Here is a 22,606-nt window from a genome sequence, read left to right as displayed (position 1 = left end):
AATAATATCATTATCATATGTAAATAATGCGATATATGGTAGCAAAAAAAAAAAAAATTCATAGATAATTGTATTCAAGTCACGCTGTGCAAAAAACGGTCAAAGCTAACGAGTTACTTTTTTTTCGTATTGTACACTAAATTGCAATCATTTTGATACATAATACATTGTAAAACAATAAAAGCAACACCGGAAAAATATTATCACAAAATGATGTACGAATTCGTAACGCGCGGACATAAAAAATGTTATTTTCAAAAATTCACCGTAAATCTAAATATTGTTCTAGAGACTTCCAATTTGTTTCAAAATTAAGACAAATGATTGAATATTACGATACTGTAAGATTTTTAGATTAGAATTACAGATTTCGACCATTTCGGACGAGTTAAATTTGACCGAATGTCGAAATTTTTGTATATATATTTTTTTATATGCACATATTTCGGAGATGGGAAAAGCTACAACCTTCAATTATTTTTTATTGTATTCTTCATGAATTTGCGCACATTTTGATATATGAAACTCTATAACACGGCTGATATGAAAAGGAGCAAATATTAGGATAATGCGATGTACGTATTTCGGAGACTTGCGGCCGCGAATCGGCGCGCGGAGTGAAGTTAAATATATTTTTCAAAAATTCACCATAAATCACAATATTGTTCTAGAGACTTCAAATTTGTTTCAAAATGAAGAAAAATGACGGAATATTACTAGGCCATAAGAGTTTAGCTTACAATTGTGTTTTTCAACTATTTCGGTAGAGTCAAATTTGACCGAACGTGGTTTTTTTTTCTATTTATCGTGATTTATATGCAAATATTTCAAAAAAGAGAAAAAGCTACAACCTTCAATCATTTTTAGTTGTATTCTACATGAAATTGCGCACATTTTCATATATAAAACTTTATGTAACAGCTAATTTTAAATGGTGCAAACATTTCGACAATCGCACAAAAAAAATTCTGATTTTTTCGGAAGAGTTACCGTGCGGACGTAAGGAAATTTTTTTTTTTTTTTCGTAAATGCACCATAAATCTAAATATTGTGCTAGAGACTTCCAAGTTGTTGCAAAATGAAGGTAAATGATTGAATATTACTAGAATATAAGAGTTTTATTTAGCTTACAATTGCGTTTTTCGACCATTTCGGTGAGTCAAGTTGACCGAAAGTTGAAATTTTTGCACTTAACGTTATTTATATGAAATATTTCGAAACTGATAAAAGCTACAACCATGGGTTGTTTATTGTTGTATTGTGCATGAAATTGCGCACATTTCCATATATAAAACTTTATGTAACGGCAAATTTAAAAGGGTGCAAACATTAGGACAATCGTACGAAAAAATTTATCGGAAGAGTTATCACACGAACGTAAGGAAAAAGTTTTTTCATAAATTCACCATAAATCGAAATATTGTGCTAGAGACGTCCAATTTGTTGCAAAATGAAGGCAAATGATTGAATATTACTATAATATAAGAGTTTTAGCTCACAATTGCGTTTCTTGACCATTTCGGTAGAGTCAAAGTTGACCAAAGGTTGAAATTTTTGCACTTATCGTTATTTATATGAAAATATTTCAAAACTGATAAAAGCTACAATCATGAGTATTTTTTGTTGTATTTTACATGAAATTGCGCACATTTTCATATATAATACTTTATGTAAAGGATAATTTAAAATGGTGCAAAAATTATATCAAAGTGACGAAATAATTTTTGAGATGTGTCACTGATACTTTTTTGTGCAATAAGAAAGAAATTCGTGCTTGCGCGCCTGCGTAGCGATTGTAAACAAAACAATGCCTTGATCCGTGAACTCCCAGCATCCCCCAAGGCGCGTGATTCAAGAGTTTGTGGCTGGTAGGCCTATAAGTATTTTTCCGCGAATTTTAAAAAAAACTTTTTTGAGCCGACGTATGATACGTCCATTCGGCATACGGGAGACATTTTGACTCGACGTTTAATACGTCCATTCGGTTTAAGAGGGTTAATAGAATTCCTTGAGTCCAATGATGACATTTTCTGCCTAATTCCTGTCATCCTGATCTGTTTCCCACTAAATATACATTTCATTTTGTGAATGTTAGAGGTATCATAGATGGCAGTTATTGTGGATGGTGAAATGCAGAGGAGTCTCCTATTATTTTTATGTTGTCTGCGATACAGTGCCTGTTCCTCCATGTGGCTGTAGACATCTAGACTTCAGTTATTAATATGTAATCTATTGTAAATTATTTTATTGCTCTTTAATGTATCACAAAATGAATACAATAAAGACCCATGTACTGTGTAAGAACCACACAAAAGTATTTTTATTATCTTTTTAGATGTAACGTGTTTGCAAAGAATGTGAATATTTTGACACCAATTTTTGACAAATTTTACACTATTTTTTCAGGGGAATGTAACCTGTTGCTAAAGTTTATGTGATGATAAGATTTTCCTTTTGTTCTAGAATGAGGTGTCCATTGCAATTCAAAGTTGAAAAAGTTGAACCTGAGTTGATGGAAAATTCGAAGGATGAAAAGCATGTTGCAGAATATAGTGAGGATTTCTTAGATCTTTATTCAGCTACAGACCATGATGTGTTTGGGGTATCAACGCCTCTATCAACTTTCGAAAATGGAGGGAAAAGTACGAAGAAAAGAAAACTGGAATCCGAAACTGCTCCACTGAAGAATGTTGATATTCAAGAAAGTGGAGATGGAAGTGCAGCTCAGTCAGTAAGCAAAAAAATAGCAAATGAAGGTGTTGAAGTGAAGACTGTGACGAGTGATAAGACAAGTGTTCAAGAAAAAAAGCCAGAAAATACATCCGTTCCTGTATCAGAATCCAAAGATACTTCAAGTATGCTGGATGATTTGCTCAATATGCAGGATTCTTTACATAAACTTTCAAGGAGTGAATCTCCTTTGAAACAAGATCATGATGATACAGCATCAAAAACCAAAAAGTTGTGGCCATGGAGTAATTCACTGAAAACCGACTGGGACGAACACACTGGGGTAAGTTTTCAAAATTTATGCATCCTTAAAAATTATGTTTTAATCCAAGCATTTAAGTTTCATATGGCATTAAATAGAATTACATATTTAAATTAATGACGACATAGCTCAATGCCAAATTGGTCTGAAATAAGGTTGCATTAGCTCTCCATTGCTGTTAACAATATTTATGGATGGAGTGATGTGAGAAGTCAGAGGAAGGACATTAGTTTAGGAGAAAATTTTGCAGGACAAGAAAATGAGTTGGGAATTAAGTATGGAATGGTTGATATTTTTAGATGATTCAGAGCTGATTAGGGATGGAGAAGAGAAACTTAGAAACTAGTGAGTCTGAAGGTATTTGCAAGAGGAAGAGTGGAAAAGCTGTTGAAGCTGCCGAGAAGGAATCTCTTGGTTATCTGGATTAATAGAGCCAAGGCCTTGTCAGATAAGGTCAAATAAAGCTTGTTTCGATTATGACGTGACCCCTTCCGCTACATCAGCTGTCTTAATTTCATGTTTCTTTGCCACTGAATTGCCATACATTCTAGCAAGATCAGCTACATGTGCACCACTTTCATACTTTTTAACAAGTTCTGTCTTGAATTCATTGTATTCCTGGTCTTCTTACCAAAGGGCGGGCACTTGCAACTTCCTTTGGCCACATGATGGCTACTTTGCAATGACTTTTTACAGGAAAATTAGCACAAAACAACAAACGTGGTGATGCTGACTACGAGCACAGTAATGCTTGTTCAGCGAGAAACAAAGCCAGAATGGGTCGCAAGAGAAGATGGGATGCTTTGTTTGGATGCTTGATACGAAGCCCAGGCCCCATGTGGAGCGTTTCCAAGTATATGAAAATTGAGGAAAAGTATGATAGCCAAGACAAGATTACATAAAAAAAAAGTATTTGAAAAGAGTGGTATACAAAGACTGAGGTTTAACTGTATAAGAAATAGTATTCATGATATTGGTAATGACAGTAATAACATTGAGAATAGTAGTAAAAGCATTAAAAATGATAGCAGTTAGAAATAACAAATTGCCTACAATTAATTTTCAGCTAGGGACCTTAGGTGGTTACAGAAGTCAGGTCTTGAAGGCTAAACACAAAAATTGAAATAGCAAAACTCTATATAATGATATTACATAATCACAGTAATAATAGAAAAGAAAATACTACTACAAATAATAAATAATAATAATAATAATAATAATAATAATAATAATAATAATAATGATGTTGCAATACCATGGGATAATAATAATAATTGATGTCACAATACCATGGGACACCAGAGTTAAAGAGAAAGAGAGGGAAAAAATGGATAGGCATTAAGACCTGAAAATAGAAATAAGAAGGATATGGGATATGCCAGTGGAAATTGTACCCATAATCATAGGAACACTAGGCACAATCCCAAGATCCCTGAAAAGGAATCTAGAAAAACTAGACACTGAAGTAGCTCCAGGACTCATGCAGAAGAGTGTGATCCTAGAAACGGCGCACATAGTAAGAAAAGTGATGGACTCCTAAGGAGCCAGGATGCAACCCAGAACCCCACACTATAAACAAATACCGCCCAGTCAAATTGGAGGACTGTGATAAAGCAAAAAAAAAAAATGATAATAATAATAATAATAATAATAACAACAACAACAACAAGATGCTCATCAAAGGTGAGCAGCAATATATCAGATTCTTGGCTGAAGAAGCCCTGCATATTGATGAATGGTGCAGATGTGCTTGCCTACATTTCTAAGGTGAAGGACCAAGTTACTGAAGAAGTGGATGGTGATGGGCTTGAGTGCACAGGAGTTATGGATCTGAAAAAGCTGTGGAGGATACCTTGATGAGACAAACAATGGTTCTGCTTTGCAGTGATGTTCCGCTGAATTTCTGAAACTTCTGTAGCAAAGTCCAATGATGGGGTTCTTCATTATCTTAGTAAAAATATCAAAGACCATGCACATGTGCTAGTCTGAGATTTCTTGTTGTAAAACAGCCTTGTCATTGTCATCTTCAGGAGCTTCCATATTACCAGCAGCTCCTGGACAAGAGTCAGAGTTGTCACCATTGGCATCCAGCCACTCCCGTACGTACACCGTCACTTCCAGTCGAGAGTATGGCATGAAAGTCATCGACTTTGAACCCCTGGAAGTCCATCATGGTCTTCTTCTTCTTCTTCTTCTTCTTTTCAACACATGGTTCCAAGTTTGGTTGAGGGTCTCTACGGTAATGTCCTTCCAATCATCTGCAAAGTTGTGAAGGGTAGACTTCAGTGAATACCTTTGAAGATTCTCCAGTGTCCATTTCCCCTGTATATATCCAAGCCTTGCTTCTTTTCCTTGTCCTCTATCACTATCAACACCCCCTCCAGGAATGTCCTCAGTATGGAAATTTCAGTTAACAGTAACATGATACTCCATTGGCTATGTAAGTGCAGTCATATGCAGTCCTAGACAAATAAATGACTAATACAACCTTTATCACCAACTAACTGGGTTGTATTAGCATGTGCAGGTGCATTCTCCTTGAGAAGCAAAGCCTTCGTCCAATGTTTAGCAGTTCCAGGGACCTATGTCTAATGATAGATAACCTTCTAATAAAAGTGGGTATGAAACCAACTGGAAACAGTCTTTGAGATGAATGAATCAAGCCCTTGCCAAATCATTAACAAAGCAAGCAAACTTTGTTTCAACAGCTTTTGATAGGGTAATGAACCTCAACTAATGTACAAAGGGTGGATGAGATGAAATACCCCCCAAAAATGCAAAATGATGAAATCGTATGAATGGGTTTTCAGAAAATGTAATGTTGTGAGTGTTGTCTTTATGTTCTTTATTCTCAACTACAGGGGATGAATAATTGTTGGGACTAAGGTTCCGATCAGCCACCTGTCTTGGTACTGGTTTATACCTAACCAAAATAATCAAAACCTAAACTTTCTTAGCATATCATATCCTATCCTAACCAGACCTAACCTGACATAGGGTTCTGTGCCCTGACCTGTCAGGGGCCTTGTGACACTAACATCAAACACATGGACTGGTCTAGGCTATCCTGGAAGTTGACATTATTAGACATGCCTGGACCAGGTACCAAGGCCCTAAAGATACAGTAATCCTTCAATTGTCTGGAATAATAGAGCCAAGGGACCGTAGAATAATGGCAAAATCCAGGTAATGGCAAGTAAAAAATTCTAGGGTATTCAAGGGCAATTCTGTAACCTTGTCAAGACCACATAACTGTAAACACTTTAGTATGCTTATAAACAACAAACATCAAACTTTAAACTGAAAACTATGCAAAATATAATACATGGCCCAGGGGAGTTCCCGTGAGAATAAAATGTACCCTAAGTTACTCTGTTGGTTTTCATGGCAGACACCCTGAATTATCGGAAAAATTAGGGTAGACTTTCTGAAACCTGGCAGCAAGTGAAAAATTTAGGCTCAATGTCACTATATCGGGTGAAAATTTTGACCCGTATGTTCAGCGGAGCTGAATGTTAAATGTCCATATCTCCCTTAACCCTTAACCCCTTCTTTACCGGGTGGGTGAGCAGAATGTAAACATTGCGTTCGCTGCCGAACTGAATCTCTCGGTAGTGACTCCAGTTTGGAGGGGTGCCGATCGTAAAAATATTTGCCAAAAATACACTAATCAAGACAGGCTAATGAAATTATCAGGTATTATTAGCACTATAATAACGCATATTCTCTGTGAGTTTTATCATCCTACAGGGAAAATAAATGATTTTATGAAAAAACGTGAAACTCAGTGTCCCTTGTACAAGGGACACTGGTGGTCGGTGAGAAAACTACAGTCTTGAATAGAAATTCAGTCTTACAGAATGTTGGTATATCCACCTGGAACATGCACATAAATTATTATCAAAATAGAACTGTAAATAAGCACGTAATAACAAAAAAAAGAGCAACAACTAAAGCGAAAGCCCCGCCAATAAATATGGAAACCGCAAATTTTATTAGTGTATCTCTCAAAAATTGGTCAATGTCATTTTCTATGTTTTCTAAGATTAGTTTCATCACAGAAAACAACTTTAGGGGTATCTAAACTAATTTTTCAAGTTTCTTGTCCTCAGAAAAAATAGCTTTTTCGCTTTTTCTCTGGTTTGGTTTTTTATATATAAAGTTACTATAAGGCTTTATTTTTACCTTCATTTATCTGGTGTTCATATCTTTTATTTGTAAAATGTAATAAGTGAATAAATAAATAAATACAGTAAATGATGATGCAACTGGTTTTATACTTGGGTAGAAGTTATTACATGTTTACGCTTGTCTGGTTTTGTGATTTTTTGTTGAGACGCAGTTCATCTGTCACCTACACACTACTATAAGCAGTAATAATATTTTTTTTGGTTCATCATACGTCTGGCATCGTGTCATACTGTTTATTTTGCTCCAAACTCTTCAAACCGAAATTACAGAATGCGTACCACCTTTATGCACCCGGGGCGGTGTAGTAGACTTGAATGGTGGTACCCACCTACCTCCAAACAAACTTTCGGTAATGAAGAGGTTAATGGATGGATTGCTCCTCAGGAGTAGTAATAACAGCTTTTGGGTGGTGGATGGATTGATCCTGTAGATAAACAATATTAAGCCCCATCGATTTAGAAAGAATCGAGTGGGAAAGTTCTGCTTCTGACTTGAAGGTACTGCGTCTGTCTCTCACGTGATGTCTTTTTGTAAATTTGCTGATAAATATACCAAGGGGTTGCTGTTGGTTTTTGTTCTTGTCTTTTACGATAGTATGTCAGTTGCCAATGTAATTTTGCAAAGAAAAGTGCAAAGAAATATTAGAAAAAACATTTACAAGTAAGAAAAGTTATTGAATCTTCATTCTAGGTAAATTTACATAAATATTTTTCAACAAATATGCTAAGAACTTGTTATTGATTTTATTTCTTATCTGTTTTGATATTGTGTGAGCTGTAATTATAAATTTACAAAATAAAATAAGATAACTTATTAAAAAAAACGTAAGTTGGTAAAATTTACGATTGTCTTGTGAAAGAGGCCTCCCCACACGGGGTTGTATAGTAAATTTCAACTTGTAATGGGAGGTAGGGAAAATTTTTAGAATTTATTTTCTTTCACCATGTGCGTTTGCATATATTCTTCTTTCCATTGAAGTGTTTTTTTTTTCTCGTAAATTTGCTATCATCAAAGTTTTGCCATCAATGGGTGCTGCATATCGATATATTACCCCAGCCCATAAGGGTTAATATCAAAACTAGAAGGATCATATACAACTCAATATGGTCCTTTTACTGAGCTCTTTCCAAAAATATATAAATAGTCACATTTCAGATCAATATTACGTAGGTCATAAATCACCAAAATGTTGCCAGAAATTGAGAAAATCTAATAATTTACCTTCCTAAGAAAAAATTGTCAGAATCATACAATATTAAAGAATACATGGCTCATATTAACAAGAATCAACCGAGCATCACTGCACTAATAAAATAATAAAATGAGAGGTTATTTATGACATTCCTTACACATAGGGGGAAGCACAGAGGATAGAGGGACCAGTGATGGAGATTCAAGATACAGAAGTGAAGAACAGTAAAGCACCAGGTCCATCAGGGTTCCAAATTGAAATGATCAAATTACTAGGTACAGAGGGGGAGAAATGGATGCGGGATTTATTAAAAGCTATATGGGAAGAGGAAGAAATGCCAACGGACTGGGAGGAGAGGAGTCATATGACTGGAAGGATAGTCTAATGGTATACTATATATATATATATATATATATATATATATATATATATATATATATATATATATATATATATATATATATATATATATATATATATATATATATATATATATATATATATATATATATATATATGTGTGTGTGTGTGTGTGTGTGTATGTATGTATGTTTGACATGTATTGTGAATATGGTTTTGTTTACCAAGTTCTGAATAGCTGTCACCTATAATCCTTTAATTGTCTTGTCCTTGTATCTGAGATGATTGTCTTAAACCTTTAATTGCACCCATTGTTTATGCTTGTTTGGGAAGGTTACTCATCTTCCAGGTGTGTCAGATTCTAGGTACTAATCTCTTTATAATCCCTATCTGTCAAAGTTATACGAATCTTCTGTATTGTCTTTTTTCCTCATATATGTCAGTTTCTGCTTAGTAAAGGACGTTTTAACGTCGATAGGTCTCGCAGATACTTCTTCGTTTATTTTCCCTTCGTGGCATATATCTTTATTTATGGATTTATCACGTTCCTAACTTTTGTGATTCAGTTATCATGTATGTATATATATATATATATATATATCTATATATATAATTATATATATATATATATGATATATATATATATATATATATATATTTTATAGATATTTATCTATATATATTTTATACTAGATACCTATATATATATATATATATATATATATATATATATATATATATATAATATATATATATATATATATATATATCTATATTATATATATATATATATATATATATATATATATAATAAAGCAGAAGGGAGATGTCATGGATTGTGGTAACTACAGGGGAATTAAACTAACAGAGCATGGATTGAAAGTTTTAAAGAGGATACTGGATGAGAGATTAAGAGAGATTGTAAAGATCTGGAAACAACAGTATGGATTCATTTTCATAGTAAGACAGGTACAGGAAAAGAGGCTAGAGGGAAACCAGGAGCTCTATAGTGTATTTTTAGACCTTTAGAAAGCATACGGTAGAATCCCAAGAGAAGTGATGTTTTGGTGTATGAGGAAGAGGAAAGTCGCAAAAGTTGGTTAGGCTGGTCGAGATAATATATCAAAGAACAAGCACAAAAGTAATAGCAGTTGAGGAAACAGAAAACTTTGAAGTTAGTGTTGGATTACACCCATTTTTGTTTGTGCTGGTCATGGATGTTTTAAGTGAAGAGATCATGAATGAAGAGTTGTGGGAGTTGCTGTATGCCAATAATCAAGGGATTACTGCTAAAAATGAGAAGACCTACAGAGAAGGGTTGGAGAGTGGCAGGAGTCCTTAGAGAGGGGGGGCCTTAAAGGTAAATGTGAATAAAACAGATGTATTTATGAGCAGTAGGGAAGATAAAGGCAGAAAATGCAAGAAAGAAGAGGCTCTATCATAAAACAGGTGGAAACGTTTGAATACTTGGATCTACTTTAAGCCAAGAGGGAGGATGGGACGCTGAAGTTGACAATAGGATAAAAGCTGAATGGGGGGAAGGTGAAAGAGGTAGCTGGAGTAGTATGTGATAAGAAAATGTCAATCAAGCTAAAAGTCAAGAACTATAGCACAGTGATAAGACCAGTGTTGATGTATGGGTCAGAAACATGGGTTATAAGAAGAAAAAGAGGAAGTGATGCATGAGAGAACAGAGATAAGAAGGCTGAGGCAGATTATGCGAATATTGCTGGTTGAAAGATTGGAAAATGGCAAAATAAGAAGGGCAGGCTTAGTAAAGATTACATTGGTAATAAGAGTCACAACTGAGGTGGTATGGGCATGTGTTGAGGATGGGTGACTAGGAGGAAGTGAAGAGGCTTGGAAGGCACCTGTTAGAGGAAAAAGATCGAGAGGGAAACAGAATTAGATGGAAGATATGGAGAGAAGAGGTTTGGTGGAGGATGATGCCTTTGATAGAAGGCAGTGGAGAGAGCACATCAGGCAACCGACCCCTTAATGTAGGGATAACAGTGGGAAAGAGGAAGAAGACTCACATGGGTGCTTACAGTAACTTTTGATTAAAACTATTTTCAGAATGTCACTTAATGGCCATTACTATCAAGGTGGATCTTTATCACTGTATTAACATTAATATTTGATGATTATTCCTTTTGGAAAAATTACCTAGCTAATAAAATCTTAAATCATTATCGACTTGACAAGTTCTGCCTAAAATAAGATAATTGTATTAACTTTTGAAGTAATTTTAGTAATAGAGTTGAAAGGCTACCATGACATGGCAAATCAAGAAAATTTGATAATTGAATTAAACAGTATGGGGCCCAAACTGGAAAGAGCTAAATATATGCACATTTACATTATAAGTATGCTGTAAATAATTTTTATCATAAAAATCAGTATTTAGTCACATACACAGCATGAAAAAATACAGTAATTAGTGAATAAATATTGATGCTCTACAAAGAAAAAGCAAATTTGTAATAATTTTAGTGATATGGTCAATAGAAAAAATCTGCAAATTAGTGAAAGTTCCCCATGGAAAAGTGAAAAATCTGTGACAAAGTAGACTGCAAAAATGTGAAAATGTAAAAATGGGGCAGTGGGGGTGGCCACTGTATTGGCTTTAAGAACAAATTCCAGAGCCCCAGCCATCATGCATTTTTTTATGTGATAAATCTAGGGGACATTTTCGTTCACTTCTAGCAGGCTGGCATTGCATCCAAAGATTCATTCTCTGTGTTTATTTCTGCATTTCACAGGAGTTAATTGCAGTTTCAGTTATTAACCAATCTCGAGGCGATGTAAATTTAAGGAACGTCTGTTGATAAGTGTCTGGATAATGTTTTTGTCAGGTTTCTGCACAGATTCTTGTGCTAAATTATGCATTATTAAAAGTATTTTCTTCCTTTGGTGTCGACTTTAGATTGAAATATGACATGGAAGGCTATTTTATAGTAATTGCTCTTTTGAGCTGGAAATTTAATTCATGTTATGGATTTTTTTTATTTCAGGCAAAAAACTGCAAAAGTTTCACTGGAGTTAATTACCATTATCAGCTGTTTTCAATGGGATTCCATAACTCAAAGCCATTCTGTTCAGAACAGCCAATTCGTGTTATGGTCCGCCACGGTCTTCACGGTCTCTCGTGGTATAAGTTGCGGAAGGTGAGTGTTCAGGAATTTTCTCATTGGTAAACTTTAAGTGTAAGTTGTATAGCGTTGCCTGAAGGATCAAGTATCCACGTTATAAAGAGAATACTGACTACAGTTCTTGACTTGAATGTCATGATCTTTCTTAAACCCACTCTATGTTATGTTCTGTTTAAAAACCTTACAAATACTACAAGTAAATTGTTTATTTTTATGTGAGATACAAATTTATTATTTTACAAAATCTTAGATTTCACTGGTTGCTGCAGAACCAAATACAGAATTGCTAATTTAAATGAGTGTGTTAACTGAGCAAGTGAGTTATCCAGAAAACAAGTTCATTTTTTTCCCAAATGAAAAAATGTCTAAAGTGTCATTGTAGGAAAATTCCAATTTTTTCCCACACACAGCTGCCTTCATTCCAGACCAGCATTTTTTTTTGTGTGTATCCTGCAACTGATGGCCTGTTTTACAGTTTATAATTGATTAGATTGTCCTTGTAACTATTTTGTGTTCATTGTTTGCATTATTGTTTTTTCCTGTATGTCTCATCTGCACCACTTTGATCCTATTTATTTTCTATTTGTTAAAGTATATGTATGAAGTAGATTACAGTGACTCATATATTCATGGACTTCTCTCTGGAACATTTCCCCCCCATTATTCAAAAAAATTTGCCTATTCACAGTATTTTTCTATGAGAAGTATCCACAAATTCCTGTTTTTTTTATAAATTTCATCATAAAATGCACTTTTTGTCATAAAACTATTAAAAAAAACCAGGTATAAACATTCTTAGTGTGTTTTCCTTGAGTTTTACTTAACAAAATAGGCAGTTTTAAGCATTATTATTATAGGGGGTTTCAACTATTCGCAGTTCTAGCTATTCGCAGGGGCGTCTGGTACCTATCCACTGTGAATTTGGGGGGAACACTATGTTACTTTATTCTTTTGTGTGCATATTTCCCCCCAGCATTGTTTATGTGCTGCAGTTTAAAGAATAAGTGGTGCTTAGTAAATATCAGTGAGATGTTGGTATATTTTATTTTTGGATAAAAGTACTTCATTAAAGTTTCTTAGAGGTACACAAATTGTTTATTTGAGATGCTTCCATATTGGCCATGATGACTAAGGTTAAATAAAGTGGGAATGTGAGTGTACAGATGCCAAAATTTTGCGGGCTGGAGGCAGAGAGAGAGAGAGAGAGAAAGAGAGAGAGAGAGAGAGAGAGAGAGAGAGAGAGAGAGAGAGAAGGCAAGGCAAGGCAAATGTTATATCACCAGTCATCTCACGCAGAGAGAAGATTGCAGTGTTCTCAGGTCATCAAAATGAGTTAACCTTTCTCATTCAGGAATGGTAGCTGAAGAGTTGACTCCTTTTGTTTTTCAATTCATATGCATGGATTGGGGCTTACATTTATTCAGCTTTTGTAGTATATATAATGCTGGGATGTAGGAAAACAAAGAACTATTTCCAAGATTGCCAAATCTTGAGGGAAAATATGTGAAAAGGAGCTATTTATAAATTTGTACCCATAAACCAGGATTTACTAAGCATTGTATGGTTGAATGCTAATTGTGACCTTAAGTTTGTTATCTTAATGCTTTATGAGCTAACACTGGAAACTTACCTTTGTTTCTGTAAAAAAGAATATATTAAAAAAATGATAGGAATGCAAAAAAAAAATTGTTTATGTGGTTTATGAACCTGCTGAATTCAGTTGGAGTGGGCTTTGATGATTTGTTCACATTTTCTGCAAATGAAATTTTGGTTGAAGGTGATTGTTAACCCGTATTGTAGTGTTTTCTGATAAAAAGAGTACATATTATTGAGAATGATTTCAGGTTGAATTTGTTGTCTTTTTTTTTAGTGTAGTCTTTGTCTCTTTCACAAGGAGTTACCCTTCTATGTTCTATCCAGAGCTCCATGGTGACTGGACTAATATCAAAGAATTCTCTTTTAGCTGGTCTTGTGGCTGGGTATTGTGTCGTAATGATAAACATTATAACACGTGAGAGAGTATAAATGGACTCAGGATAAGAAGACATTTTCTCTTATCCTCAGCAAATGCTAAACCAGTTTACCTACATCAAAACCCGCCAGAAGTGCTACGCATGTATGATTTGTCATATTGTTTATGTAAAACGAAAAATAGGCTAAGAAGCCATTTTCCTTTCTCTGGTCGGTGATGTTCAGTGTACTGAAACCAGAGCTTCATGAATTCGCATAAGATATCATTACCGGGGATCAAGGAAACATATAAGTTGAAAGCTAAGTGCATAATTTTAAGCACAAGTTAAAACTTTTTTAGTTTGGACTGTGGAACAACAATTTAATTGTGCTAGTAAAGCTGTAAACCATCTTTTTCATGAGCACACATCGGCTACATCGATTCAGATAGAATAAGTTAGCCAGACTATAGTAGCTATGGTCTGTAGCCTATACAGTGGTCCCCCCGTATTCGCATTCTCTGTATTCGTGGACTCAGAGATTCGTGGATTTCTCCCTGGACCATATCTACCTATTATTTGCGGAGAATTTGCCTATTCGCCCGGTTTTCCGATGATAAATAATCACTAATTAGTGTATTTTGATGTTATTTTTGTGCCTGATTACATTTTTGTGATACAAAAATGATTTACTAATTTTAAAATATTAATATTGGTCAATACTGTATTAGTAAGTTTAATAAGATTAAATGATATCACATAATAACAATAATAATTCTCTCTGTCTCTCTCTCTTACAGAGATGTATCTTTTTTGTATGATAAATAAATGATTTACTAATTTTCAAATATTGATATTAATGTAAAGAACAATCAATTCATTAAAGAAAATACTGCAGTGAATTAGTAAGATTTTAGTTTATAAATTTAAAAAATTATTAAGAGTGAAGGAAATCCCAGTCTTCACGTATCTTTCTTTCGAACTCCAGGTCCAAGCTGAGGTCCAACAGCTGTCAGATATATCAAGTAATGTGACAGGGGGGAGGGAGTGTGTTCTCTCTCTCTCTCTCTCTCTCTCTCTCTCTCTCTCTCTCTCTCTCTCTCTCTACTGAGATGAGAGATTTTTGTGGTACACTATGTATAATAAGTTTATTAATATTTTCAAATAATAATAATAATAATAATAATAATAATAATAACTGTAATTACAAAAATCATATGTGAAAGTATTTTACAGAAATACTACATAATCTCTCTCTCTCTCTCTCTTCTCTCTCTCTCTCTCTCTCTTCTCTTACAGAGATGTATGTTTTTTGTATGATAATAAATGATTTACTAATTTTCAAATATCAATATTAATGTAAACAGCAATAATATCAACTTCATTAAAGAAAATACCAAAGTGAATTAGCAAGAGTTTAGTTTGTAAATAAAAAAATTATGTAAGAATGAAAGAAAATCCATTTTACTATGCATCTTGTCTTTGAACTCCAGGTAGCCAGGCTGAGATGGCTGGGGTCCAATAGCTGTCAAATGTATCAAGTAATGTGACAGGAGGGGGAGTGTGTTGCCCACTCAAGATCATGTAAATTTCTCTCTCTCTCTCTCTCTCTCCTCTCTCTCTCTCTCACCTGAGATGAGAGATTTTCTATGGTACATGTGTATGTTTTTATTAGTATTTTTGCATAATAATAATGATAATAATAATAATATAATAATAATAATAATAATAATAATAATAATAATAATATAACTAATTTCAAAATTCATATGTGATAGTATTTTAAAGAAATAAAATAATCTATCCATTTCACTCTTTTAAATAAGGATAACCATCTCTCTCTCTCTCTCTCTCTCTCTCTCTCTCTCTCTCTCTCTCTCTCTCTCTCCTCCACACACAAATACGTATGTCATGGTGGTAAACTCTTGCAATCTGTTTGGCTGGAAGTGTATGTATAAGTATATCTTTAAGGGCAGTTATTACATTTTATGGTAAAATAAAATATATGCAGTACTAGTTTTCAATTATATTAAGTTTAATGAGATTAAACAATAACAATAATGCTCTCTTCTCTCTCTCTCTCTCCTCTCTTCTCTCATCTCGCTCTCTCTCTCTCTCTCTCTCTCTCGTCTCTCCTCACTCTCGTCTCTCTCTTCTCTCTTCTCTCTCTCTCTCTCTCTCATGTATGATTGCTTTATAGTATAAATGATTTACCTTATAACTAATTTTCAAATATTAATAAGATTAAATAAAAATAGCGATTCCCAGTCATTTTATCCACTTCGAGGAAGGTTAGCAGAGGGCAAGGAGTCGGAGTCTAGGAGTTATTCTCTCTCTCTCTCTCTCTCTCCTCTCCCCTCCCCATAATTATTCTCTTTGTTTCAGAAATAATTCATAATTTCACTCTTGATGGTCAGATATGATATATGATGTTGCCATTCAATGGTCTCTCTGTCTCTCTCTGTTATTGGCTGAAGGTATATATTTTTAATGGTAAAATGTTTAAGATGACTTTGAAATGATATTAATGATATAACCTCAAAGATTAATACAGTAATAGGTTAGTAATTTTAGGTATATTTGAAGTAGGATGTTATTTAAGGTATACATTTGGTATCTGAACTTTCAAGATAGGCAGTTATAAGCATTTTTAGAGGCGGTTTTAACTATTCACGGGGGTGTCTTGTACACATCCCCCGCGAATACGGGGGGAACACTGTAACCTAGGATCATATATCCTTAAGTGTGAACAAAAATAACCTGAATTAAGGGGCGCTGATGCCGTAAGGCCCTATTATCAAGTAAGACTTTATAACTCCCTTATGATTGAAGGGATTTGCTTCAAATTTTTACCGCTGATTGTTCAACTGATAATGAAATTTTTCAAAGAGAATGAGTTAGAAATTTGACTTTTAAGTTAATTTTTTCTGCATTTGAAAAATTCATGCTATAACTTTTAGAAAATAATATGCCCAAAATATATTTTCATTCAAAGACCAGTTTAGTTCTGTGCAAATCAAATATATAGTTATACTACACTCTGTAAAATTTTTTATTGAATTTGGTTCAGTCTTCTTGGTAGTTATAAGGATTTATTTTTGAGAAAACTAAGTTTTGAGAAAGCTGCAAAAGAAAAAATTACTTATTTTGTAATAAATACAAAACTATGCCAGTTAGAATGCTGATTTTTGCACTAGAGCTATTTTGTCATATAAGAAACATGCCTTGAAATTAACAATTTAATCAAGAGATTTGTAAATGAACCCACCAACAATGATAAAACAGGTTTTGACGTAGGAAAACACTTATAATTTTGTAATATTAGCATATTTTTTTACAACTATCTTAGGGAAAAGAGGCCTGCAATGGGTGGGAAATATTCACATACAGCTTCCCGTGGAAGGTACAGAAATTTTTATATAATTTTTTTCTTATAAATGCAGTCCCTGGCTTACGACAGGTTTGGCCTACGACGTTCCAAAGTTACAATGCTTTTGAATTATATTTATCAGAAATTATTTCCAGGTTTACGACACATGTTCCAGGGTTACGACGCCTACAACGCTGATCTGGCAGAAGAAATATGACTCCAAAAATGCAAAATAATTAATACTTGAAATTTATTTTATGAAAAATGCAATGAAAATGCAGTTTACATAGTTTTTAATGAAACCAAAGCATTAAAAGTAAGGTTTTTGGGGTTTTTGACGATGTTCTGGCTTCTGACGATTTTCGGCTTACAACGCGTCTTAAGAACGGAACCCGTCGTAACCCGTGGACTGCCTGCTATGAGAATATACACATCTTACTCTTTCCATTGATGAGTTTTTTTTTTAAACTGGTCACCCTTAATTTAGCCCGTTCATTAGTGTATATTAGCCCGGACTGTGAGAGTTAATGATGAAACTGCTGTTCAGTAGGACTAAGGAAAAGGGAAATTATATCATTATGGCAAAACTCCGACAGCAGATATGTACTGTAACCCCTTTTTCTCAGATCAAGATTTATTCTTAGGTCAAAACCCAGTAACATCAGTCCCCAGTACCTCGCAGGTTAACCCTGCAGAGGAATTAGGAAACTTTTTACATGTGGGAGACATTCTTACCATGGAATTTGAGGGAGGGTATTGCCACTGAAATGACCCTGCTTGAACCCAGATGGATCAGGGACACAAATTTCACGTAGCCATGGGAGAAACCTTCCAGAAGGAATTCTGTCCCCATTTGTAGCTATCGAGGCTGAAGATTATCTTTTCCCCCAAAAGGGATACTAGGATCCATGTGACTCTGACTGATATTACTTTATTTTTTGAGGGGTATTGTAACTTACCTAGGACTTCTGCCTCCTTTAGTAACAGGCAGTTACAGTTCAGGTGTTAAAGCTCAGTCAGAATGTGCAAGCTTCCTTAAATGGGATATACAGCTTGTGCCATTTGATCAATTCCGTAAGGAAATTATGAATAACATCAGAAAATTTCATTGCCACAGAATGGCAATGTATGAGGGGCATGATGCATGATTCTGAAAAAGAATTTAAGTTGGTTAAGTGTAATGGTAATTGCTTTATAGCAAAGTTAAGGGAAAGAAAAACGCATCTTCTTCAAGAAATTCTCCAGCACGGAGGTTTTCGCGCGTGTGTTGGAGGCGCCTGTTCTCATGATGGTTCTAGAATCGGCAGGAGTGTTGTGGAACACGTCACGTCGTCAGAAAATGCAGAGAAATATGATGCAATATTTCGTTGAGATTCTTCTAAGAAGTTCCGGTAATCTCGGGAGCCTGTGACGTTCGCTGGTAGGCCATGCCCCCAGGTTGCCGTATATAGACGACGAAGTAGGAGGGTGGAGCAGATCATCAGTAAGAGTCACAGATCAGATCATCAGTGAGAACTCAGCAGGAGAGATCAGAGATCATCAGAGAGAGATAAGAGAAGAAGGAACAGTCGAAGGATCAGAGAGAAAAAGGCGCTCGAGAGTTTAATCGGGATCTGGTCAAGTCGTCCGGGAGTAGACGACCGAAGCATTTCGACGTAGAGCAAGACTTTAGGGAAGAAACGTTCTACAAGAGGTTTTGAGGAGTTCCTGCCCTTCAAGTATCAAGAATAGACATTGTTTTCTGCAATACTGTGTCAAGAAGACGTCTTTAGTATAGTTCTCCTTTTATGAAGCCATCACTTTGAGCATTGATTTCCGTCGGCTGAAACTTGCCAGCAAGTATTAACATTTCCTCACTGTTCCCCCAGTTCATGCAGTGTAAGATTTTACCTTTTATATGGAACTAGGAGATACCACTCTGCATTTATATTTGTTAGTAAGCTTGTAAATAAACCTTTGTTGTGTTTGTGTATCTTTCTATATTCGTATCCCCAGTTTCAACTGTTGGTGTTGAATTCTTTTTGTTTATTGTCACATCGAACTTTGAGCGGACCTCTCATGGTCCGTAACATCAAGTACGTATACTTCAAAGTGTAAAAGTACTGCATCCTGCAACTGAGAAGTGAGAGGGGATGTAAATGCTGCCCAAGTAAGGTCTAGTGTTAGAATTACAACTGAAAACCACTAATTGGTCAGTTCTGAATACAAAACTTCAAATCAAAACATGATAGGGGCTCAATTATTCGTCTCTGATGATACTTGTAATCCTTGTTTAGATGCATCCACGCACATTTTCTTTCCCTATAGTAAATATATAATTAATGAGAGAAAAACTATGAGTGAAGCTGTACATTTGAAAGACCACCAACAGAAACTGTCTTCTTACTTGTGTCTATAATATTGAAAGCTGTAGAAGACACCCCTTTATCAGGACCAAAGTTGCTCACCAAAGAGTTCCAGCCTTCTGTTCCTTTCTTTTAAATTACAGGCGGCCTGCGGTTAACAGCACAATTGCTTAGCAGTGAATCGGTTTTACGGCTGTTGTAAAAAATTCATTAAACAATAAGGTATTTTTACTGCACAATTTTTGGTTAACAGCGTCGCTAGCGCCGTTATGTCTAACGAGTAAATATGTAGGGCTGATGCCTTTGGATAATAAGGCGCCCTGTGAGGTTATTTAGGCCTGCGATGATTTACGCTAAGGTCGGTTGGTTTGTTATGACTTTCCATCCTCATTGGAGTGTCTTGGATTTCGATGATAATTTCTAAGTCAGTATCTTCTTTGGGTATGAAGGCGGAGATGTTTCAAACTCATGATGATAATTTTCTAAGTTCATCAGTATCTTCTTTCTGATGCGAGGTTCTATTGTTGAAGCAGAGTACAAAAATATCTGTATTCTCGAAGTCTTCATGGTGCAGATCAGATAAAATTGGTCAGGTCTTCCAATGATGCTGGCTTAATGAATTCTGATATACAATCTGGTTTACAAATCATAAAGTGAGCAGACAGTAGCTCGAACATACGAACATACACAGATGACAGAGATTACAAGTCATGTAGGCCATCTGGGTTATAGGTCACTGTGGTTGTCTCAAGCAGGAAGCTTCGACAACAGTTTACAAAACAATAGATTTGATGACCACAGATGATGGCAAACCAGACACTGACTGATACAACACGTCAGCTTAGCCTACATTAACTTATCTGGTCTGATCATACTCCTGCAAGCAAACTGGTTGACCTCTTGGGTCACTGGTTTTAATTAATCATAGTTTTAGTTTTTATATATGGAATAACAGTCCATATTTTTTTATTATGTAACACTTACTCATACATATGTAGAAATACCGTTCAGACCATAAAGGTTATGCAAATGATATTAAAAATTTTATTGAGAGTTATTACATAGGTATTAGGGTAAAGTATATGCCACCTGACGCTGTTGTATGCCGAGAATATCGAGTTAAATAAGTGCAAATTTAGCTATGGATGTGTTGATTTATAAATGTTCATGCTTTTATGTTTAAAATGTGTATGAAAATGTATGACGTATAGGGTATTTATTTCTGCACAGAAATGTGATACAAAGGCAGCTTTTGAAACTGCCCTTCACCTTATCAAAGAGGCAGTTTTTTCATGTTCGTTCTTGTGAGCTGCCGCCTGCCCCAAATATAGAGTTAAAAAAAGGGCAAATTTAGCAATTGATGGGTCGATTTTATAAATGTTTATGCTTTTATGTTTAAAATGTGTTTGAAAATGTATTACATATAGGGTATTTTTATATTTGCGCAGAAATATGACACAAATTAAGGCAGCTTTTGTAACTGCCCTCCACGTTATCAGAGGATGTTTTTTCATGTTTGTTCTTGTCTGCCGCTGTTCCGAAAAATGCATTTACAAAGACTTCACATGATTATATTTTATTAATTTGGGAGCTAATTATAACTCATTTTTTGTTAATCAAACTTCAGCTTTTGTTATAAGTTTTCATGCATTTATGTGTAAAATGTGTATGAAAAATATTTTACAGGATGTTTTTTTATTTTGTGTATATATGATACAGTAACAGTATGCATGTCCATTTGAAGTCTTTGTAACAGCCCCTTCACATGATGAGACAATAGGTGTTCAGTCGTGCCGAATAATAAATTTTAATTTATATCATTGAATCACATTTTTATAACATCATATTTATAGTTGTTGCATAAATTGATTTTAACCCCTTCCCACCCAGGACGTACTGTACTACGTCACTTGACAGCCAGCAAGAAATCCCAGGACGTAGCGTAATAGTACGTCCTTCCACTCTCTCTTTTGTACCGAGAGCTGGTGTGTTGGGATTGTGTATTTGAAGACTTCTCGTTGCTGGGATATGCTCTCTCATCCCTTATCGAACATAAGCTCCACTAGCCAATCAGAGCGAAGGAGTAAGGCATCTCGTGACGTTTCAGTGACGGAATTGAGACGTCACCATATTTCACCAATGGGAGCTCAGTATTTCAATCTTTCCTGTCTTTTCCCGTTATTTATCACTCAGGCAGACATGTCGACTCGCATATGCTAGACAATTGTTGCAACTTGTAGGAATTCTTTTGATTATCGTTCTGGTTGCTTCTTTATCAATTTCCGCTCGTATTTTTTAGTCATGGGTGACTCTGGAGATTCCCCAGATGAAATATATGTACCAGGGGAATCTGATGACGAAAGTGAGACATCAGATAGTGTGCAATCAGAAAGTGATTGCGAATTATTTGACGATATTGAGCCAGTCACAGAAGAAGGTTGGCGGTTGTTGTCCGATATCTTTGATGATTCTTGGCCAGATCCTGTTCCTTCCCTCATCGATCCCAGTCACAGGGTGGATATTTATTTGTCTCAGGATGATATATATATGTGTGTGTGTGTGTATAGGAACATATATAATATGGAGGAGTAATTTTAGTTTATATTTGACAACATCTACAAAGGTTGTGTGAGAGAGAGAGAGAGAGAGAGAGAGAGATTGGTGGAAGAATGAATGGGAGTGGTTAGATGGCGGTCGGAAGCATGTCTGTTGTGGCGCTCTGTAGGTAGTCAATGGAAGTCCTGTTACGAGAGTTTGTAAACAGTGAGGCGTCTGGTCAAGTCAGTGTTGGTTTTTGGCAGCAGTTTTCCTTTGGTGTGTCGTTGTTTGGGTGTTATTTGATAGATTTTTGGGTTGTGAAGTTGTTGTGCGTGTGTCGTCTGGTTGTGGTGAGGTTAAGAAGGTTGGTGGTGCATTTTCGGTGTCTGTTAGTGGTGGTTGGGGCAGGGTTGGTTTTGGCGGGTTGTTGTACTGCTGTAAGTCGTCGTGGTTGTGTCAGTGTTTTTTTTCAGGCGGTTGGTGTTCATCTGCATTTCGTCGTTGGGTTTTATTTGAG

General features: G+C 35.2%; 1 protein-coding gene across 1 annotated transcript in view; it reads left to right on the top strand.

The window, feature by feature from the left end:
* The window catches only part of LOC135222065 (little elongation complex subunit 2-like), a 211,647-nt gene that overhangs the window by 95,193 nt on the left and 93,848 nt on the right, over positions 1-22,606 (top strand). The window contains exons 6-7 of the mRNA XM_064260216.1: positions 2,464-3,013; positions 11,750-11,902. Coding sequence (XP_064116286.1) covers positions 2,464-3,013; positions 11,750-11,902 — 703 coding nt within the window. The remainder of the gene's footprint in view (positions 1-2,463; positions 3,014-11,749; positions 11,903-22,606) is intronic.

The sequence above is a fragment of the Macrobrachium nipponense genome, chromosome 3, assembly GCF_015104395.2.
Source record: "Macrobrachium nipponense isolate FS-2020 chromosome 3, ASM1510439v2, whole genome shotgun sequence".
NCBI classification, from domain to species: Eukaryota; Metazoa; Arthropoda; class Malacostraca; order Decapoda; family Palaemonidae; genus Macrobrachium; species Macrobrachium nipponense.
Note: the sequence above shows the minus strand (reverse complement) of the source record. Positions and strands in the feature narration are given on the sequence as shown.